Source organism: Sciurus carolinensis, chromosome 16 (genome assembly GCF_902686445.1).
Source record: "Sciurus carolinensis chromosome 16, mSciCar1.2, whole genome shotgun sequence".
NCBI lineage: Eukaryota > Metazoa > Chordata > Mammalia > Rodentia > Sciuridae > Sciurus > Sciurus carolinensis.
In genome coordinates, this window is record NC_062228.1 from 10906048 (window position 1) to 10924209 (window position 18162).

At 42.3% G+C, this 18162-nt stretch overlaps 2 protein-coding genes across 2 annotated transcripts in view; one reads left to right on the plus strand and one right to left on the minus strand.

The window, feature by feature from the left end:
* The window catches only part of Adat1 (adenosine deaminase tRNA specific 1), a 54009-nt gene extending 43146 nt beyond the window's left edge, over positions 1-10863 (plus strand). The window contains exons 11-12 of the transcript XR_007105363.1: positions 8459-8543; positions 10100-10863. The gene's annotated coding sequence lies outside the window, so the exon portion shown is untranslated. The remainder of the gene's footprint in view (positions 1-8458; positions 8544-10099) is intronic.
* On the minus strand, positions 4536-15088 carry Gabarapl2 (GABA type A receptor associated protein like 2). Its single transcript, XM_047527824.1, has 4 exons — positions 14941-15088; positions 14534-14589; positions 13257-13429; positions 4536-5141 (listed from the first exon to the last, which is right to left on the minus strand). The coding sequence occupies exons 1-4, from the start codon at positions 14972-14974 to the stop codon at positions 5033-5035; spliced, it is 372 nt and encodes a 123-aa protein (XP_047383780.1). The 5' UTR covers positions 14975-15088; the 3' UTR covers positions 4536-5032.
* Positions 15089-18162: the final 3074 nt, after the last annotated feature.

Sequence of the window (18162 nt, forward strand, 5' to 3'; positions counted from 1 at the left end):
GCTAGAGACATTGAACTTTTTTCATGTATTTGCTGACATTTATTCTTTTGAGACATGTCTGTTTAGTTGCAACTTTATTCTTATTTTTATAAATTCTCTTGAATATTTCTATATAGACAATCATTGTATGTAATTAGGGTGTGATCTTCATTTAAATTCTTATGACTTTTATTAGCTTTTTTTGTTCTTTTTAGTTATACATGACAGTAGAATGTATTTTGACATATCATACATACGTGGAGTATAACTTCCCATTCTCGTGGTTGTACATGATGTAGAGTTGCACTGATTCATATATGAACATAAGCAAGTTATGTCCAATTCATTCTCTTTTCCATCCCCATCCCCCTCTCTTTCCCCTATTCCCCTTGTCCAATTTGTTGAACCTACACCCTCCTCCACCCCACCCCCCACCTATTGTGAATCAGCATCTGCTCATCAGAGAGAACATTAGGTCTTTGGTTTTGGGGGATTGGCTTACTTCACTCAGCAACTTAATAGCCTCCAGTTCCATCCATGTATCGGCAAATGCCATAATTTCATTCTTCTTTATGGCTGAGTAATGTTCCATTGCGAATATGTATCACTTTCACTTACTTTTCCTTCTTTTATTGGTTCTACTGCCAGAACAATGACGACTAGAAGTGATAGCAGGCTTTTTTTTTTTTTTTTTTTTTTTTTTTTTTTTCTGATATTTGGGTTTGAACCCAGGGGCACTTTTACCACTAAGCTACATTCGTAGGCCTTTCTGAGAAATGGTCTCACTAAATTGCTGAGGGTAGCCTCAAACTTGTAATCCTCCTGTCTCAGCCTCTGGAGTCCCTGAGATTATACATGTGTGTGCCGCCATGCCCAGTGATTGCAGACTTTTTAAAACAGCTTTATTGAGATATGACTCACATACTATAAAGATCACTCTTCAGACTTTTCCTATTCCTGTTGATATGCCTGCCTCTAAAATTTTACCATATAAGTGTCACAGTGTCATTTACATTTGTTGACTGCTTCATGGTCCTACTGGTTTGCCATCCCCCTTTTGACATGTTTTACACACAGATCTTTCCAGGTTCTGGGTTCTGTTCTATGCATGTTGTCTATCCTAATTCAGCACACTGCACAGTCTTACTTAACCAGTTTTACAGCCTTTCTGCTATAGATTTTTTATGAATTCCCTTTATCAAGGGAAGTTGTCTTAATTTGCTAAAAGGATTTTTTAAAATTATGAACGAATTTTGAGTTGTTTCTACTGCTCCATCTTGTGTGTATGTGAGTGATGCTAGAGATCGAACCCAGTGGTGCTCTACCACTGAGCTACATCCCCAGACCTTTTTATTTTTTGAGACAGGCTTTTACCCAAGTTGTTGAGGCTGGCCTGGAACTTGGGATCTTCTTTTCTCAGCCTCATCCCAAGTCACTGGAATTACAGGCATATTCCACTGGCCCAGGTGCTTTTTCTTAATCCATAAAGTGATGAAGTCAGGCATGGTGGTGCACTCTTGTGATCCCAGCAACTTGTGAGGCTGAGATAGGAGGATTGCAAGTTCAAAGCCAGCCTCAGCAAAAATGAGGTGCTAAGCCACTCAGTGAGACCCTGTCTCTAAATAAAATACAAAATAGGACTGGAATGTGACTCAGTGGTTGAATGCCCCTGAGTTCAATCCCTGGTACCAAAAAATAAAAAAATAATAAAAAGGGGATGTGCCTCAGTGTTTAAGCACCCCCTGAGTTCAGTCCCTAGTACCAAAAACAAAGGAGTTTTTCTTGTCAGTGGGGTATATTTTATTAACAGATGTAATAATGAACTATATTATCCATTCTTAAGTCCTACTTGGTCATGGCTTATTTAATACACTTATGAATTTTATTTACTAACATTTTATTTAGGATTTTTCTGTCCATAATGAAATCAATCTATAATTTTTCTCTTTCATTGTTTTTATAATGTTTTAAGCATTAAGATGTCTCAAATGAATGTGATTATTACCTTTTTCTTATCTCTGAGTTTACAAAAGAAGTTCCTTATAATTTAATAAAATTCATCTGCAAAATCTTACAAGACTAGTATCTTTAAAGACTAGGGTTAGGGAGAAAGTAGATGCTTTCCGTACCTTTCAGACCTTCACCCAGTGGGGCTGGGGTGTAGCTCAGTGGAAGAGCACATTAGCCTAGCATTCATGAAGCCCTGGGTTTGATTGCCAGCACTGCAAACAAAACAAAACAAAAAACAACAAAAAAACCTGCACCCAGACCCAACATTTTAAAGGCAAGATGGACAAATTGACCTTTATCGATTGATATGCCAGAGCTCTATTTCTCAGTGGTTTATCTTGTAGCTCATACCTGTTCCCGCCTATCCGCATGTCTTCCACTCCACAGCACCGACAGCACTGGCCTGAAATCACTTGTCCCATGTTGGCTTCTCACTGGGCTGTAAGCTGCAGGGCAGGGCAGTGCTTTCTTCCCCTTACGCCCGTTCTGTCCACATGGTTAAGGAGAGGTCATCATTCCTACCCACCAGCCCTGCCCAGGCAGAACTGGTAGTCCAAACAAGGTACATTGTAAATAGAAAACAGAAATGCTTGCTGCCTATGTCTTTCTTCTTAAATCTCATTTGGTGGCAGTTTTGCCACTTGCAGCAGTGTGGCTGTGAAAACAATACTATCCAATGAGGGCTTTTTGAAGACTGTGATAATGTAAATCATCTAGTATCAGGTGGGTGCTCAGCTAAGGCTATCTATAGATTTAAAAAAAGAAAAATTCAGTTGGCTTTATTGACACCTTTTTTTTTCCCCCTCCTCTCTAGCTATTGTTTCTCAGTTGCATTTGTGGTTTTGTGGTCGTAAAACAGAAATAGCTCAAAACGTGTTTGGAAAGCCACCTCTTCTCATTTCTGTATAATCCTACTCTGTTCACATGGCTAAGGAGAGCAATACTCCTGCTTCAGCCTCCCAAGTAGCTGGTACTACAGGCACATTCCGCTGTACCTGGCTCTTCCAGGGAACTTTTGTTAGGGCTGTCTCAAGAAATGCTCTTCCCTCAATGGAGCTGCCAAGCTATGAGGCCATCTGCCATCACACAGAGGGAATCTGCCTGAGAATGAAGTTAATACAGAAGAAACAAAAAACAAGAAATGGCGTTTTTGATATTATCACTTGATCCCTAGTTCTGGCTATGCCTAAAGCCAGTGAACCATCCCTGTGACAGCTGAAGTAATAAACTGCCTTTTTGCTGCTTAGGCCAGTTTGAGCTAGGTGTATGTGACTGCAAAAAGATTACTTAGTGTAGTGCAGAGTTCATTCCTTCCCTTTAAGTTGTTCTCTCTGAGGTCAGTTTCTACCTGCTGCTAGCTTGAAACTACCGGCAAAAAGGAACATAAATTTTATTTGGTCAGGTTTGGGAAAGACTAAAAAAAAAAAAAGTCTTATAACAAGTGAAGACTGTTTCTTCTGATCCCAACTGAAAACTGACTTTAGGAGAGAGCTTTGTCCACCTGCTTATATAATTTAGTAAAGATAAAAATAAAGGCCTTTATTTCTTCCCCACTAGAAAGTTCAAGATAATTTTAACATGTTTTAACTACATGTTCTTCATCACTGGGTGATACCTAGTTTCTTTAATTTTGGTGATAGATGTAGTGCTGTAGCACCAATAGTCCATCTGGGGAAGATTTAGGGAAGTAACATTTCCTCTCAGATGCATTTGTGTCCTGATACAGGTACACATCTTTACAAATTTGTGAGAATTATGAAACTCAAGGGCTTGGAAAAATCTAATATTGAATTTTAAGAAGGGAGTGGAGAGTAGTACCTTAAAGAATGCAGGTACATTTAAAAGGACATACGTAAATGTGGAAAAAAATAAAAAATAGAACTATGTTAAGGAAAAAAAAAAAAAAAAGATTTCCCTATCGGTTTGATATGGAAAGATCACCAAACTACAATAATAAATGAACAATTTAGCCAGGAGTGGTAGCACATGCCTATAATCCCCACTATCTGGGATGCTGAGGCAACCTCAGCAATTTAGTGAGAACCTGTCTCAAAATAAAATTTAAAAAGAGCTAGGGATGTAGCTCAGTGGTAGAGTGCTTGCCTAGAATGTATAAGGCCCTGGGTTCGAACCCTAGCACTGAAGAGACAGGGAAAAAAAAAAAAAAAAAGCAATGTCTATAAATATGTATAATGTAAGAAGGAAAATAAGGACATATATTCATACTTAATTATACTACTAAAAATAAATACCGAAAAGAAATAAGCCAGTAAAAAGTCAGAAAAAGTAGTTTCCCATAAGGGACAGAGGTCAGAAAACAGTGGTGGGAACAAGACCTTGCAACTGTACCTTTTTATGTGGCCCTGTCCATGTGAATACATTAACTGGTCTAAAAAAGTTCCCCTTTTATGATCCCAACCACTGCTTCCAGTTCCAGACTGGGCTTCTATGGCCCCCATAAGCCCTTCTCCTAGCCTAGCAAAAGTAGGCACCATTTCTCTGACCCATTCAAATGAAGGTGAATAAAAGACATGGTCACACTGCAATGCCTTTATAAGAGGAAATTTTATTGTTAATTGTTTACCTTAATAGTTTCAGAAAGAGGAACAGATTAGCTCAGTCCAACATGATTGGCAGTTGGCAGAATCTAGTGAAGCAAGTGTTCTGATTGCTAAGGATTTAATTTGGATGCTTTTAATACTTAGCCATCTAACACTTCAAACATAATCCAGATTAAATGCATCATTTCCTTCCCTTTCACTTTTAATGCCACACCTACCTCACTTCATTAAGGAAATATCTTCATTAAATATGATTTCCAGAGGAACAAGTTCTCTGGAGAATATAGCCATGAGGACAGTGCACAAAGAAAAACTCAAAATAAAACTCTGTATGATAATTTACTAGTCTAAGGAAACAAAACCTTCCAATATATTAAGAAATAAATCCAGTTACAAATGCACTAATAGTTCTATGTGAAGAGGTTCTGGTACAACTGAAAATGGCCGGCTATTTACAAGATCCACAAGCAGGAACGGTGCACCTAGCCCAGCACTGGCCCTTGGAAGCCGAAAGTGTTCTCTCCGCTGTAGGCCACATACAAGAATCCATCTTCATCTTTTTCCTTCTCATAAAGCTGTACCATAGTTAGGCTTGAAAGAGAAAAATAAAAATCATCATTGAAAATTGAGTCTGGGTATCAGGAGGGCAAAACCCAAAGATAAGGGGCTTGATCCTTAGTAGTGGGTATTAAAAAAAAATTCAGGTATCAGTACCTGCTGTGACCTGCAATCTGTTTTATGAAAGGGAAATGGAGCCATGAAAAGATTAAGACAAATCAGGAATCTGCAGATAAAGCCAGAATTAAATTCTCCATCCTCCAGTCCAGAAGCAAACCATGTTAAGTAAGTCCTTTAAAAAAAAGCCAGCTCCTTGAATGGGCTCAGGCTGGCTAGCACCTGAATGCCTTTTAAATGCCAAGGGAAAGGGATGGGGGGAACTAAGCAAAATTAAGAGCCTAAAGACCATTCCTGTGGGGTAAAGGACCCTGGTAAGAAAAAGTATATTGGGCTCTTTGAAGATTTATAATTTGGATTTAATACTATAGATACAAGTGGGTTTACTCTCGTGGAAGCTCCCAGCAAAAGCCCTTGTACCCCAAGATCTCTGTATCAGCATCATCTAAGAAAAGTTATTTCCCTCACATATATTGCAAAAAGTTTCCACTGTATCTAGGATCCAGAGAGGCCTGCCCAAGTGCCAAAGAATCCTCCAGAAATAAGAGATTCTTTAAACTAAACGTGTGGGTGGGAAAGCTGGCTTTCCCTAAACCATAAAACAGACTGAAGTGGAAACCTAATCTAGTTCTGTCATAAAACTGAGTTGTCCCAACTCCAGAGTGAGACTAGTAACACCCACACCACCATGCAAGGTCTGGCCACGTGTCTACTATCTGAGATGAGCAGGAGCTGTACACATGTGCTGAACAGTAGTGTGACCACGAATGATGGGATAACTAGAAGGAACAGTAAGACACTCATCTGCAAGCTCACTTCAGACATTTGAGGTCAACAGCCTTGACAAGTCACAACATGTAAACCAGGTGTAGGGGGTGGCATGGTCCGGGGTCTTAACCTGGTAAAGCAATGGCAGCCTGCTACTCTGCTGTTAGTGGACTGACTGGGACCAACTGGTGAACAGAGACACAGGTCACATCTATAAAAAAGGATCTTTGTTTTTTCCCTTTTCTATTCTTCCTGCACAAATTTTTAAGTTCAGGACAGCTGTGTGGGTAGAAGATTAAGTTAAGGATGTGGGGTGGATGATTATGACTATGAAATGGCCTGTTGTCAGCATCTTGTACTATAAGAATAGTGACCCCCATGAGGATCTCTTAACATGGAAGTTTTAAAATAAGAACTCCCTGGAACAAGGAGTCTGCTGTGACAGACGTCCTATATCACTGCTGTCAATACAGCAGCCCCTAACTACATTCAGCAATTGAAACGTGGCTTGTCTGAGCTAGGATGTACCAGAAATGTAAAACACAAGATTTCAAATACTTAGCGTGAAATAATCTCAATTTTGATTACATGTTGAAAGGATAAAATTTTAGATATTTAAATTATTAAAATTTTCACCTGCTTTTACTTCTTTACTGTACCTACTAGAAAATTTTCAAATCATGTATGAGATCTGCATGCACTAAAACATGCAGGGACTTGGTAGGTACATAGAGGAAGGAACCCTGGCTCATGAGAATGCTACATGCTGAGTCTCCACCTTGACTGCACATCAGAATCATTGGGGAGCTTTAAAAAGATCTCCCTGCCCAGGCCCCACCCCAGGCAAATAAGTCAGACTCTCTGCAGGAGGGACCTAGGCATCAGCATGTTTTTAAATGCCTAAGATGAGTCCTTGTGCAGCCAGGACTGAGAAGAAAGACATTTATCTTTTAGTGGGTGCGGGGTGATGCTCATCTTTAAAAGCCCATGTTACCAGGAAGTGAGTACAAAGCCAGCAACCAGCAGAAGCGCTTGAAAATGCAGCTGAGCCTCCCAAGATTTTTGCCCAGGTGACAGAATGCCTGGAGAGAAACCCCAGTTTTCTTTGGGACTCTTCAAGGTAAGGCTACTAGGAAAACAACTATAGCTACTTCTCTCTTTACACCACATGGTCAGTGTTCAGGATGCCACTAATGAGACCTGTGGTAATAACAACTCACTACTGCCACCACCAAATGTGTTTCAACACAGTTAGCAGACACTGTGCAATTCAAAGACAACCATCCCCTGGCACTTGTGTCAAGTTTGGTTCCATTTGACAGACCAAGTTCTGTTCTTTCCCCAGCAAGTTAGAAGCCCTAGTGCAATGACTCTAAATTCCACTGCTAACTTAGAAATACTAAAGGAGCTTCATAAATACCAGTGGCCTACCGCAGACTCTCTATGCTGCGCACAGTGAACAACTACCGTGGGAATCACTACTAAGGCAGGTTCCGAGACTCAGCCCTGACTTTTGGCAGGATAGAGGCCTGTAATAATGTGGTTTTTCTCCTTTCTGCTTTTAGATTCCATTGTCTTTTAAGTAAAACTTGGGTTTATCAGTTTGTTTAAGCGGTGCCCAATCAATAAGAGGCTGATAAAAATCCTAGTTATAACAGCAAGCATGTGCCAGGTGTCGTTCTAAATACATAACACAGGTCAACTCCTTTGATCCCCACAACAATCTTATGCAGCAAGTGCTATCATAATTCACAGTTCTAAGATAAGAAAACTAAGGCACAGGGAGATAAAATAATGCACACCATGTCACAAAACTAGGAAACATTCTTATCAACTTGTGGCTCTAAGAAGGAAACGCTTAGGTTTTTTTTTTTGATGCTGACAACTAATGGTTGTGCCTAATGAAGAGTTCAACACTTCTTTTCTGTCACACAAAATCATGTGGAAGTTTTACTGAGTTGATAGCAGCACTGTGTCGTTATAGAAGGGCAAGGAATTTGACAACCAACAGTGCTCAGTGCTAAATGACTGCCTGATTTTGAGGCTTCAATGGCTGCTATAGCACCTGATACAGTGAAATAACTTGAAAATAGCCATTATGGGAGTGGACTACACTCAGGCAATGTCAGAATAACTTGGCCAAGAACCAAAAAAGAGCTGGACCACAAATGAGTTAAAAAAAAAAAAAAAAATTGTTTTAAGACCCATTAAAAGTGCATTCAAGTAGAAGTGCTGGGGAGCAAAATGTAACCTTACTCAGAAGGCAGTCTATATGTGGTTTAGAATATATTCCATAAACCTCTCAGAATGAGATCCCCTCTCAGAATCCAGAGGCCTGAGCCACAAAACACTGAGCAGGCATAAAAGGAACAGAATACAGTTAGTTATGGTTTATATGAACTAACAATGTAGATGTAACATTCGCTATATTTTTGTTTTTTATTATTTGTTTGTTTATTTAATAGTACTGGAGATTGAACCTGAGGCAAGGCCACTGCTGGAATGGCGAGGACCCTGAAGCATAGAGGCAGCTCTAATGCACTTGTCTAGGTAAGCTGCCCACACTGGCTAGATGGTGGACCATCTCACAAGCAGCACTGAACTCCAAGGCTTCCTGCCTGAGTTACTGGGAGGCAGCTTAGAAGACACCCAAAGATGACCTCCAGGCCCTAGCATGCACACCCAATGCTGTGGCATCAAGTACTCCATACATGCATCTGAGAAGGATGCTGCTCTGGGCATCAGAGGCACTGTCACCTTCTGAGTCTGATAAGGAAAGAAATGAGAAAAGACGATGACAAATGTAAGACGTGCAGTCAATCTAAGGTTAGGTAGGACCCTGAAGTACTGAGTGAGATGAACCTAAATTGCTCCCTAAACTCTGTTCCCCAGTCCTCTATTCAGGATCACACAGACCCAGACAAAACCACTTCTACACTAGAAGAATTAAGCAATAAAAAAGGCAAAATGGCCATGCTACTGAGGGTGAACATCAAAATTTGTTTTGTTTTGTTTTGCAGTCCTAGGGATTGAACTCAGGGCCTCATGCATGCTAGGCAAGCGCCCTACCACTAAGCAACATCCCCAGCCTCAAACAGTTTTATGCTCCTTAACAGCCCTAGGAATTGAGAGGGGCTGACCTAGAACTCTGTGGGTGCTGAATTCATGTGAAACCTACTGTCAACCCTGGATCAAGAGCAGGTCATGGAGGTTGAGATTCAGCCTGACTCATGAACTGGCTGGACTGAGAAGCACACCTGGCCAGCCATCTACTGTGGAGTCCTTGTGCTTCCACTGGACCTGGACTTATCTCTCAGTAGGAAGATGGATGGGGTAAAGAAAGAGGACAGTGACCACTACTATGGAACCTGGTACTAGCTGAAATGGAAAAGTTAATATGGCCCTGAAGGGCCGGGCATGGTAGCACACACCTGCAAATCCCAGCTACTTAGGAGGTTGAGGCAGGATGGCAAGTTCAAGGCCTGCTGAGGCAACTCAGTGAGATCCTGTCTTAAAATAAAACATTAAAGAAAAAAAAAAAGGCTGAGTGTGGTGGCACACGCCTATAATCCCAGCAACTTGGGAGGCTGAGACAGAAGGATTCCAAGTTCAAAGCCAGTCTCAGGGACCTAGTGAGGCCCTAAGCAACTTAAGGCTTTAAGCAATTGCTGGTTCAATCCCCAGCAATATATATATGTATATATTTTTTTAATTACTTACATATGTATATATGTGTATAATTATGTGTATATATGTGTATAGATAATGTATATATTTCACTTTGAAAGATTCCCAAGATTCTAATTTATAAAGAACTATAGGTTGTTCCTGTTTATCAACTTTTTCTCTGAAATGAAGAAACCTTATTCCACTGCTGAAATAAAGCCTGTTTTTGAAGAGTATTTACCCAGAAATGATCAAAATTGCTAATTTCAGCTCATTTCTAAATAAAGGATGCACCATAAGACAGCACATCCTTTAAGACCTCTTTAAGACTGAGAAGCAACAAAACACCAGCATCTTTAACAGTACCAGTTTCCCAATGGCAAATTATAACATCTTAGATATATTATTTAATAACAGATTTCTGTTTCTATTTTAAACAGGGAATTAAGAAGATTCCTGTCTGTGCTCTAAAGAAAGATCCAAGACCACTGCCAGATCTGGGTTCCCCTCTAAGGCCAGGGCTGGAAAACTTGTTCACTGATGTTCTCTGTCAGTTCTGCCTGCACCAAGTTAGCTCCCCTTCTGTTTTTGCCCTGATTCTTGATGTAGGTACCTAAGCAGAAAACTCAGCTTTCCACTGCTAAGTGAAAAATGCAATTAAGATTCCCCCATTTTTTTAAAAATTAAAGAATTCAGAAAGAATTAAGGAAGTAAAACTCTTAAGGCTATACCTGTGTCTCTATTTCCAGAATCAATATTTAACACTAATTATTCTAAACTAAAATGAAACCTCAACACAAAAATAACTGAAGTTACTTCTTCGGCCTCAGGCATAAGTGATCCCTGTGCAGACCTGTCAGTTATGGAAGAAGAGCTCCGATAGGCCTAGATGCATCCTTTGTCTGGTCTGATTTCCCCAACCACTCTCTGCAGGCTGTGAGCACTGGGTGAAGGTTAAAGGAGACTCCAAGCTTCCCCAAGGAAGCTGGAAAAGAATGAAAGAGGCCGTTCAACTGCTCTGGGAAGAAGATGGTAAAGATGAGTCACACATCAGTTTTAAGGAGACCCTGTAGCACTTTCGTTTGTGTTGCTATGGGTGATTATATTTGCATAACACCTGACTGTGCTGCATGCCTTTTTTGTTTATAAACAAATTTGGTTTTAAAAGAATAAAACTCCAAGATAAACTGGGTGTGGTGGCACAGGCCTGTAATCCTAGACTGGGAGACTGAGGCAATAGGATCACAAGTTCAAGGCCAGCCTCAGCAATTTAGTAAGACTCTAAGCAAAACTTAGCAAGACCTTGTTTCAAAATAAAAAATAAGTAAAAGAACTGCAGATGTAGCTGAGTGATAAAGTGCCCCTAGGTTTAATTCCCAATACAAAAAAAAAAAAAAAAAGAATAAAACAAATGGTTATATCAATTGTGGGCAAGATATCATTAACTGGGCCCAAAAGTGCGACAGACCTGGGCAGAGGGGCCCTAGCTGATGTTCTCTACATCCTCAAGAGTCAGGATTTGAGTTCTAAAGTTCCTACTTGTTGCTAGGCATGGTGAGCGTGCCTATAATTCCAGCAACTCAAGAGTCTGAGGCAGGATCTCAAGTTTGAGGCCAGCCTCAGCAACTTAGTGAGAACATGTCTCAAAATTTACAAAAATAAAAACATAAGGACTGGGGGGTATAGCTCAGTGGTAGAGCACTCTAGGTTCAAGGGTTCAATCCTCACTACTACAAATAAAAATCCAGATTTGGGTCACATGTAATCTACTTTAGAGAGGATTCTCCCAGACGGAAAAGGCAAATGGGGCTTGGAGAAAAAATGGCCCTGAAGCAACCTCTTGTGACCTGAGAATCACTTTTCAATTCCAATTCTATTTATACCTCAGGGATAATAAAAAAAGGGGGTAGATGATAAAATCTACAGTCATTTTAATTGCTAGATTACCATGGCACCATCAGAGAAACAATGTTACCAAAAGCCTGCTTTATTTCCTTCAAGAAGTATGAGAGGATCAGTATGGAAAAAAATAAACTCAATGCCATAGTTCCTAGTCACCTACTTCCTCCCACTAAGCCACCACCACCCTCCAGGAAGAAGGAAACAGGATCACCAAGGCTCTGTAAAGTTCCAGGTAGTATGAAAGATTTTCCTTCTCCACCAATTTAAGGGAAGCTGAGAGTGACCTCAGGGGCCCAAGTCCTCCTCCCCTGCTAACACACTGCCCAGAGGCCTGTGAAGAGAGGCTACATGATCCCAACAGTGACAAGAGCACTGCTAGAAGTAACACCACAGCTTCTAGAGCTACAGCAATGGCAGACCAAGGCACTTAATAAGCAGGTTCTGGCCTCTCTCCTCAGGTGGGTCAGTGGCCTTAAGAAGTTTTCATCTAAAAAAAAAAAAAGGCGTCTTCATCTTCCCTGCCCTGCTCACACACACCAGGAAGTGGAGGTGGTAGAGATTGGGAAAGAAGCAGTCAGACCAAAAAATAGCCAGAGTTTTCCACCTTAATAGAAATAATGTCTGGAATTTGGCTCAGGCCTCTTTTGGAGCCTTCAAGAATTTTCAAAGGAACATATTCTGGCTAGTTCCCGGGGCTGATGAACACCTTAGCTATTGGTTGACTGACTGACTGTGGTCAATACTGGGGTCTGAACCCAGGGTCTCATGCATGCTAGGCAAGTGCTCCACCACTGAGCTAAATCCCTAGCTCTCCTTATTTTACTTTGAGACAGTGTCTCACTAAGTTGCCCAGGCTGGCATGGAACTTGGGATCCCTGTCTCAGCCTCTCAAGTCACTGGGATTACAGGCATGAAACCTTAGCTTTTTGAAGTTTACTTTTGGGTGGTAACATGAAACCTACTTTGAGTCACTAAGATGTGACTAGGAATTTACACTGAGGGAAGATATGGGGGCCAGAATCTAGTTCAGGGCTCAGAAGTGCCCAATCAGTAGTAGGAAAGGACTGACCAAAGGTTCAGACTGAGCCTGTTCATTTTTCCTCCTTCCATGGGGGACTAAAGTTGAACTGTAAACTACAATGAAGAGAGAAATTATAATGCTTCTGTCTAGATTCAGGTGTCAACAGGCAGCACAACAAGAAAGCTGACAAAGATAGTATAAGTCTGTAAAGGAACTTCACAGCCCTTAACTGGACAGCAGCCATTTTATCAGACTTGAGGATCAGGCAGGTACTGACTCTCACAATGGGAAAGAGCAGACTTTTGCAGTAAGCATGATGCAGTAAGCTGAGCCTCAGCAGGGCCCATAAGCTTCCAGTGGAGAGCAACAGTGCTGATTTCAGGAACCATTAACAGAAAACCTCATTTTAGGCCTCAGTTCTATTTATGGCTTAACCTGAGTATGGGAACCTAAAGCTAGAACATTTTTGTTTAAGTCCAGGTCTTGTTTGATTTTCTTGAGCCAAAGTTCACTCACATGTATTGCAGCCCTTTATTACCTTCCTGGAGCTGTGGCTGTAGCTTCAGATTTGCAGAGTTAGGACCCCTACAGTTTCCAGACTTCCAAAGTTTTGAGTTCAATAAGCAGCCGAAGAGATGTCTAATACCAAAGAGCCCATCTAGTAAACATCTCACCTGGACTGTGGGACTGTCTTATCCACAAACAGGAAGATAGCCTTTTCAGAAGGAAGCTGGATCCTTTTCCTTATGATCCACATGAACTGGGCCACAGTGATGTCAGATGGAACCAAGTACTTCCGTTTGTCAATGTCAACAATCTGAGAGCCAGAGACTTTTTCCACAATCACCTGGGAAAGTAAAGAGAGGTCAAGACTGGATTTCCTAAATGAGGCTCCAGCCTTACACTGTCAGGGAGCTGATGTACAGTGTGGGCAGGGATGTGGGTGGGAAACTGCACAGCATGAGAAAATATGCCGTGGCTTAATGAGCCACACTCTGGGGGTTAAGATCTGATATAAATATGTTATAGGGAAACCTTGAGTGCTTTTCTGTGGTCAATTATCTCTCTCACCCCTGATCTCAGCATTTGTAAGAGAAATACAGCTACTAAGTTTTTTTATCCAGGCAGACACAAGAAAATCTGGTGAAAATTTCATCAATGGCCTCTTACTGTAGTACCCTAGAATGAACCCACAATACTAAAGAAGATCCCAAGGAACACAGGAAACAAGAATGGATGGACTTATAGCAAAGCTTGGCAATCCCAGCCAGACAAGAATAAAGCTGTTTATGTGGCCTGTTACTTCTCTCTGAACAGGTTTTGAATTTGTCCCTCTACCTCCCTCTCCAAAGGAATCGTTTGCAAGAGCCATAATAACAGGCCATGATGTCCCTCGAAAATCAATAAGGATAATAGAAACTATCTCCCCACCCCCCACCATGAAATATCAGATCATTTTTATTATTCATTAAAGGGAAAAGATTTTCAGACCTTTTTTTTTTTTTTTTTTTTTTGGTCAGGCATGATGACAGGGTCAGAGTAAGAAAAGGAAGCTAGTAAAGGTAGAAGTTCAAAGTTAAAGATGAAGGTCCTGAGACTAAAGTATCACTTCCAAGACTAAAGTGACAGTCTCCACCACCATTCCCAAAAGTGGCAGTGACCTGTTGCCCTGTCCTAGAACATCGTTCCTTATATAATTGGCAAGGGAGCCCAGAGACTGCAGACAGCTCACTGGCCTAGATCGGGAGATTCAGCACTGAGGCACCTGAACAGCACCAGCCCTAGCCCCTTACTCCCTGGCCCGGACCGGTACGGACCCAGACTGGCTGGTCTGCTGTAGGGACTGGAACCTCAACTTGTTAACAACTGTTGAACGGCCTAAAGCCCTATCACGGCTCCTAGACCACACAGGTGACAGCAGGACGAGGGGGCGGAGGGTCCAAACACTCACTGGAACCCGGTCAGGATATTTCGCTCGGATCTTCGCGGATTCCACGCATCTGTGTTCTGTGAGAGAAACACACCGAGCTGACGTCGCGCCTGCCGGCCGACCGGTCGGTTCCCAATTCCTGGGCCGCAGCCCCTCCTCCGCCCTTCCCAGCCGCGACCCATGCACGCCCCGGGCCCTGGTTCGGGCGTCCCCACGGCCGGCCGCAGTCCTTCGTCCCGGGGTTCCCGGAAGTACCCGCGGAGGTGGCAATCGGACAGTGAAGGGCCCGGGGGGTGGCAAGGCCTTGGCGACCCGAGCCCGAAGCGCGGCATCCGCCCCGCCCGCCCCGGCCCAGGGCGGCCGAGTGGGGGAGGGGGCTCACCCGCCGCTCCAGCCCCCGGTGGCAGGGCGGGCAGCCGACCGCTTACCCAGCGAGTGGTCCTCCTTGAACATCCACTTCATGGCGGCGGCGGGAAGGGGATGGACCCGGCTCTCGGAGCCGCGGAGTTGAGCGAACCGACCACAACAACAACGACGGCGGCGAATACACGGCAGGCGGGACTTCCGGTTGCCAGAGCCTAGCAACCGGTTCGGGCGGGGCTTCCGGTGCCTCTCACCCGGACGCCGGGCCTGGGGGCGGGGCCCGCTCAAGGGGCGGGGCCGAGGAGCTGCCGGGGGCGGGGAAGGTGAAACCTCGACGTTGGCTACCAGGTGCTTGCGTGAGGGATACTGCAGACACCCGCAAGGGGAGGTTTCGGGGCCGTGGGGTTCCGAGAAGAGTAAGATTAACAATATAGGGCGCTTATGGAAGGGAGTGTTCTTGGGGGAAGTACGTGGCTTTGGTGACAGCGTATTGGGGTAATGACAGAAGAGGTTTCTAGTGACTGTCCATAACAAGGGAGAGATGTTTAGGGCGTTGAAAGTTTGGGGAGTATTGTTTGGATTGATGACAGGTCGGGGGCTTAATATTTAGGGGTGACTAGTTCGTGGGCACTGTGTGGGAAGGGGTACTGATGACAACCCGGAGATTCATCACTGAAGAGTGCACCTAGACATTGATTTAAACAAATCCCATTTCCTTCCTTAATTCATGAATAAGTATTTGAATAAACATCTAGGGTAAGATATAACAAATATGCATTTTAAAATTTATTTTTATTGGTGCTTTATACATAATAGTGGAATTGACAAATATGCATTGGAGTGGCGTGACATCACTGATCACAGAAAGCCCTTATCCTTAACTGACAGAGGCAAGGAATTGTGATCCTTAGGTTTGGAGAATTCCTCTGAGAATTGGTCACAAGACAAGTTTCCTTGTCTGGCAGTGGGAGTGACTTTGCAATCACATCTGGGCTCAGCATGTGTGTCACCTGCCTAGACATATCCTTGAGGTTCTCCAGTCAGTGATGTAATTCCTTTTTTCCAAGCCGGGTCATCAGGGAAGTCTGGTCTGGGGCACCATCTGTTTATGAGCAGGTGAACATGTAACAAGAATATTCATATAATTACACACATGACCTGCCACGTGCTTGTGATTCTGATGCATCTATCAGGACTGTATGTCAGAACACTGTCATTCATCATTCCCTATAGCTGAAATTCCTGATGGGTGCTGTGCAATCTAGCTTCATTCTAAAAGTATTTTCATTATTTTAAGATTGTGATTTGGAGCAACCAGGATAGATTTTTGTTTAATGAAGTGAAAATTCTTTGAATTTATGCTTTGAAACTGGTATTTTCCCATACATGTACACACTTCCAGGGGCTGAGGGAAAAACAGGGAGCAAAACAGGCAATACCTAATACCTATGCTGTCATAGAATTTGCATTCTAGTGGGATAAGACAAAAAATAAATGTCAGGTAATGATAGGTGCTATAGAGCAGGATAGGTTGCTAGAGAGTGATGGTGGGATGGAATGCTAAGTAGATAAAGTAGTTGGAATACACCAGGAACACGAAGGAACTCCCGTGACTGGGGCTGAATAAACAAGGAGTTTGTTAGGAGATGAGATCAAAGATACCTAGAACAAACCTGTGTGGTGTTTTGAATTCCATGCAAAGAACTTTGGATTTTACTAGAATGAGTTGAGAAGTGTTAAGCAGATGTGTAACAAACACACTGGGACCTTTTAAAATGATCAGGGCTAAGATGGATAGAATTAAGCTCACTGGTAGAATGCATGTTTAGCATGTGAAAGGCCCTGGGTTCAATCCCTGGCACCAAAAATGACAAAATATCAGCCACATTATATAGAAAAATATTGAACCCAGGGGTGCTTAACCTGTCTCACCCTGTCTCAAAAAAATACAAAGGATTGGGATGTAGCTCAGTGGTAAAGTACCCCAGTATTGTCACCACCCCCTGCCACAAAAAAGAAAGAAGGAAAAATAATTGGATTCAAGACCCATGTTTCCCCTTACTATAGCTGGGTCATAGTGCCATAGTCCAAGCAGGCAGTGTGTAAATGCTCAGTATCCATCTCGAAAAAGATCCACTGCTCACCAACTCATAGACTTGTCTCCCAATGTCCCAATGATGTACTTTGCTCACATGCTTTTTTGATATCTTTTCTCTGTTCATTCTAATTGGCTTGTTTGAACTGCCTTGATATGCATCCATCACCTTCTTCACCTATTGGGTCATTGTATTTAGCTATTGACTGTTCTAAGTTCCCTGGATGCCTTCCTTGAGGAGGTGGTTGTTGAGCAGGTGAGTCAGGAGGAAAAATAGGCTAATAAACACATGCAATTACACATTAATAGACCTATAAAAACACACAGGGTGAGTTTCAAATAATGGAGAGGTATTCGAACATGGATTTTGAAGGATAACCAGGACAATGGGGCCAGCACAAAACCAGGTGAGGTTAAGCAAGGAGGACTCCACAGAGAATGTGAATCTTCTGATGCAAAGAGAAGGGTGTATTTTTCAAAGGTAAACTTTCCAGATAAAAACAAAGGCTGGGACTGGGTGTGGTGGCACATACACCGTAATCCCAGCAAATCAGGAGGCTGAGGCAGGAGGATGGCAAGTTTGAGGTCAACCTCAGCAATTTAGCGAGTACCTAACTCAAAATAAAATAAAAAGAACTGGGGATATAGATGAGTGGTAAAGCACCCCTGGATTCAATCCTCAATGCCAAAACAAAAGACAAAAATAAAAATAATACCAAGACAAATCCCGGGATTGAAAGAAACTGGAAAGTGATATAAATACCAAGGTAAAAGAGATGTTGGGAAGCCTTGAAGCAAACATTCAGGAGTTCTAAACTGATTAGAAAGACTCAGAATAGGAGCTTCTGTAAAGGAGAGGAATGGGGCTAAAATGTGTAGTTTTATGAGAATGACTTCCTTTGGAGATAACTGTATGAAACTCAAGAACACATGGAAATGGAAAATGAGAAGTCAGTTCTCAGTCACAAATGTATGAAAAACAGCAATATACACAGATATTCAGCATTTTCTAAATCTAATATTCTCACTTAAAGAATTGATACTAGAGCAGTTGGGCATAATGGCACATGGTTGTAATCCCAACAGCTTGTGAGGCAGGAGGATCACAAGTTCAAGGCCAACCTTGGAAACTTAGCAAGACCCTGTCTCAAGATAATAATAATAAAATAAGAGAGCTGGCGATGTAGCTCAG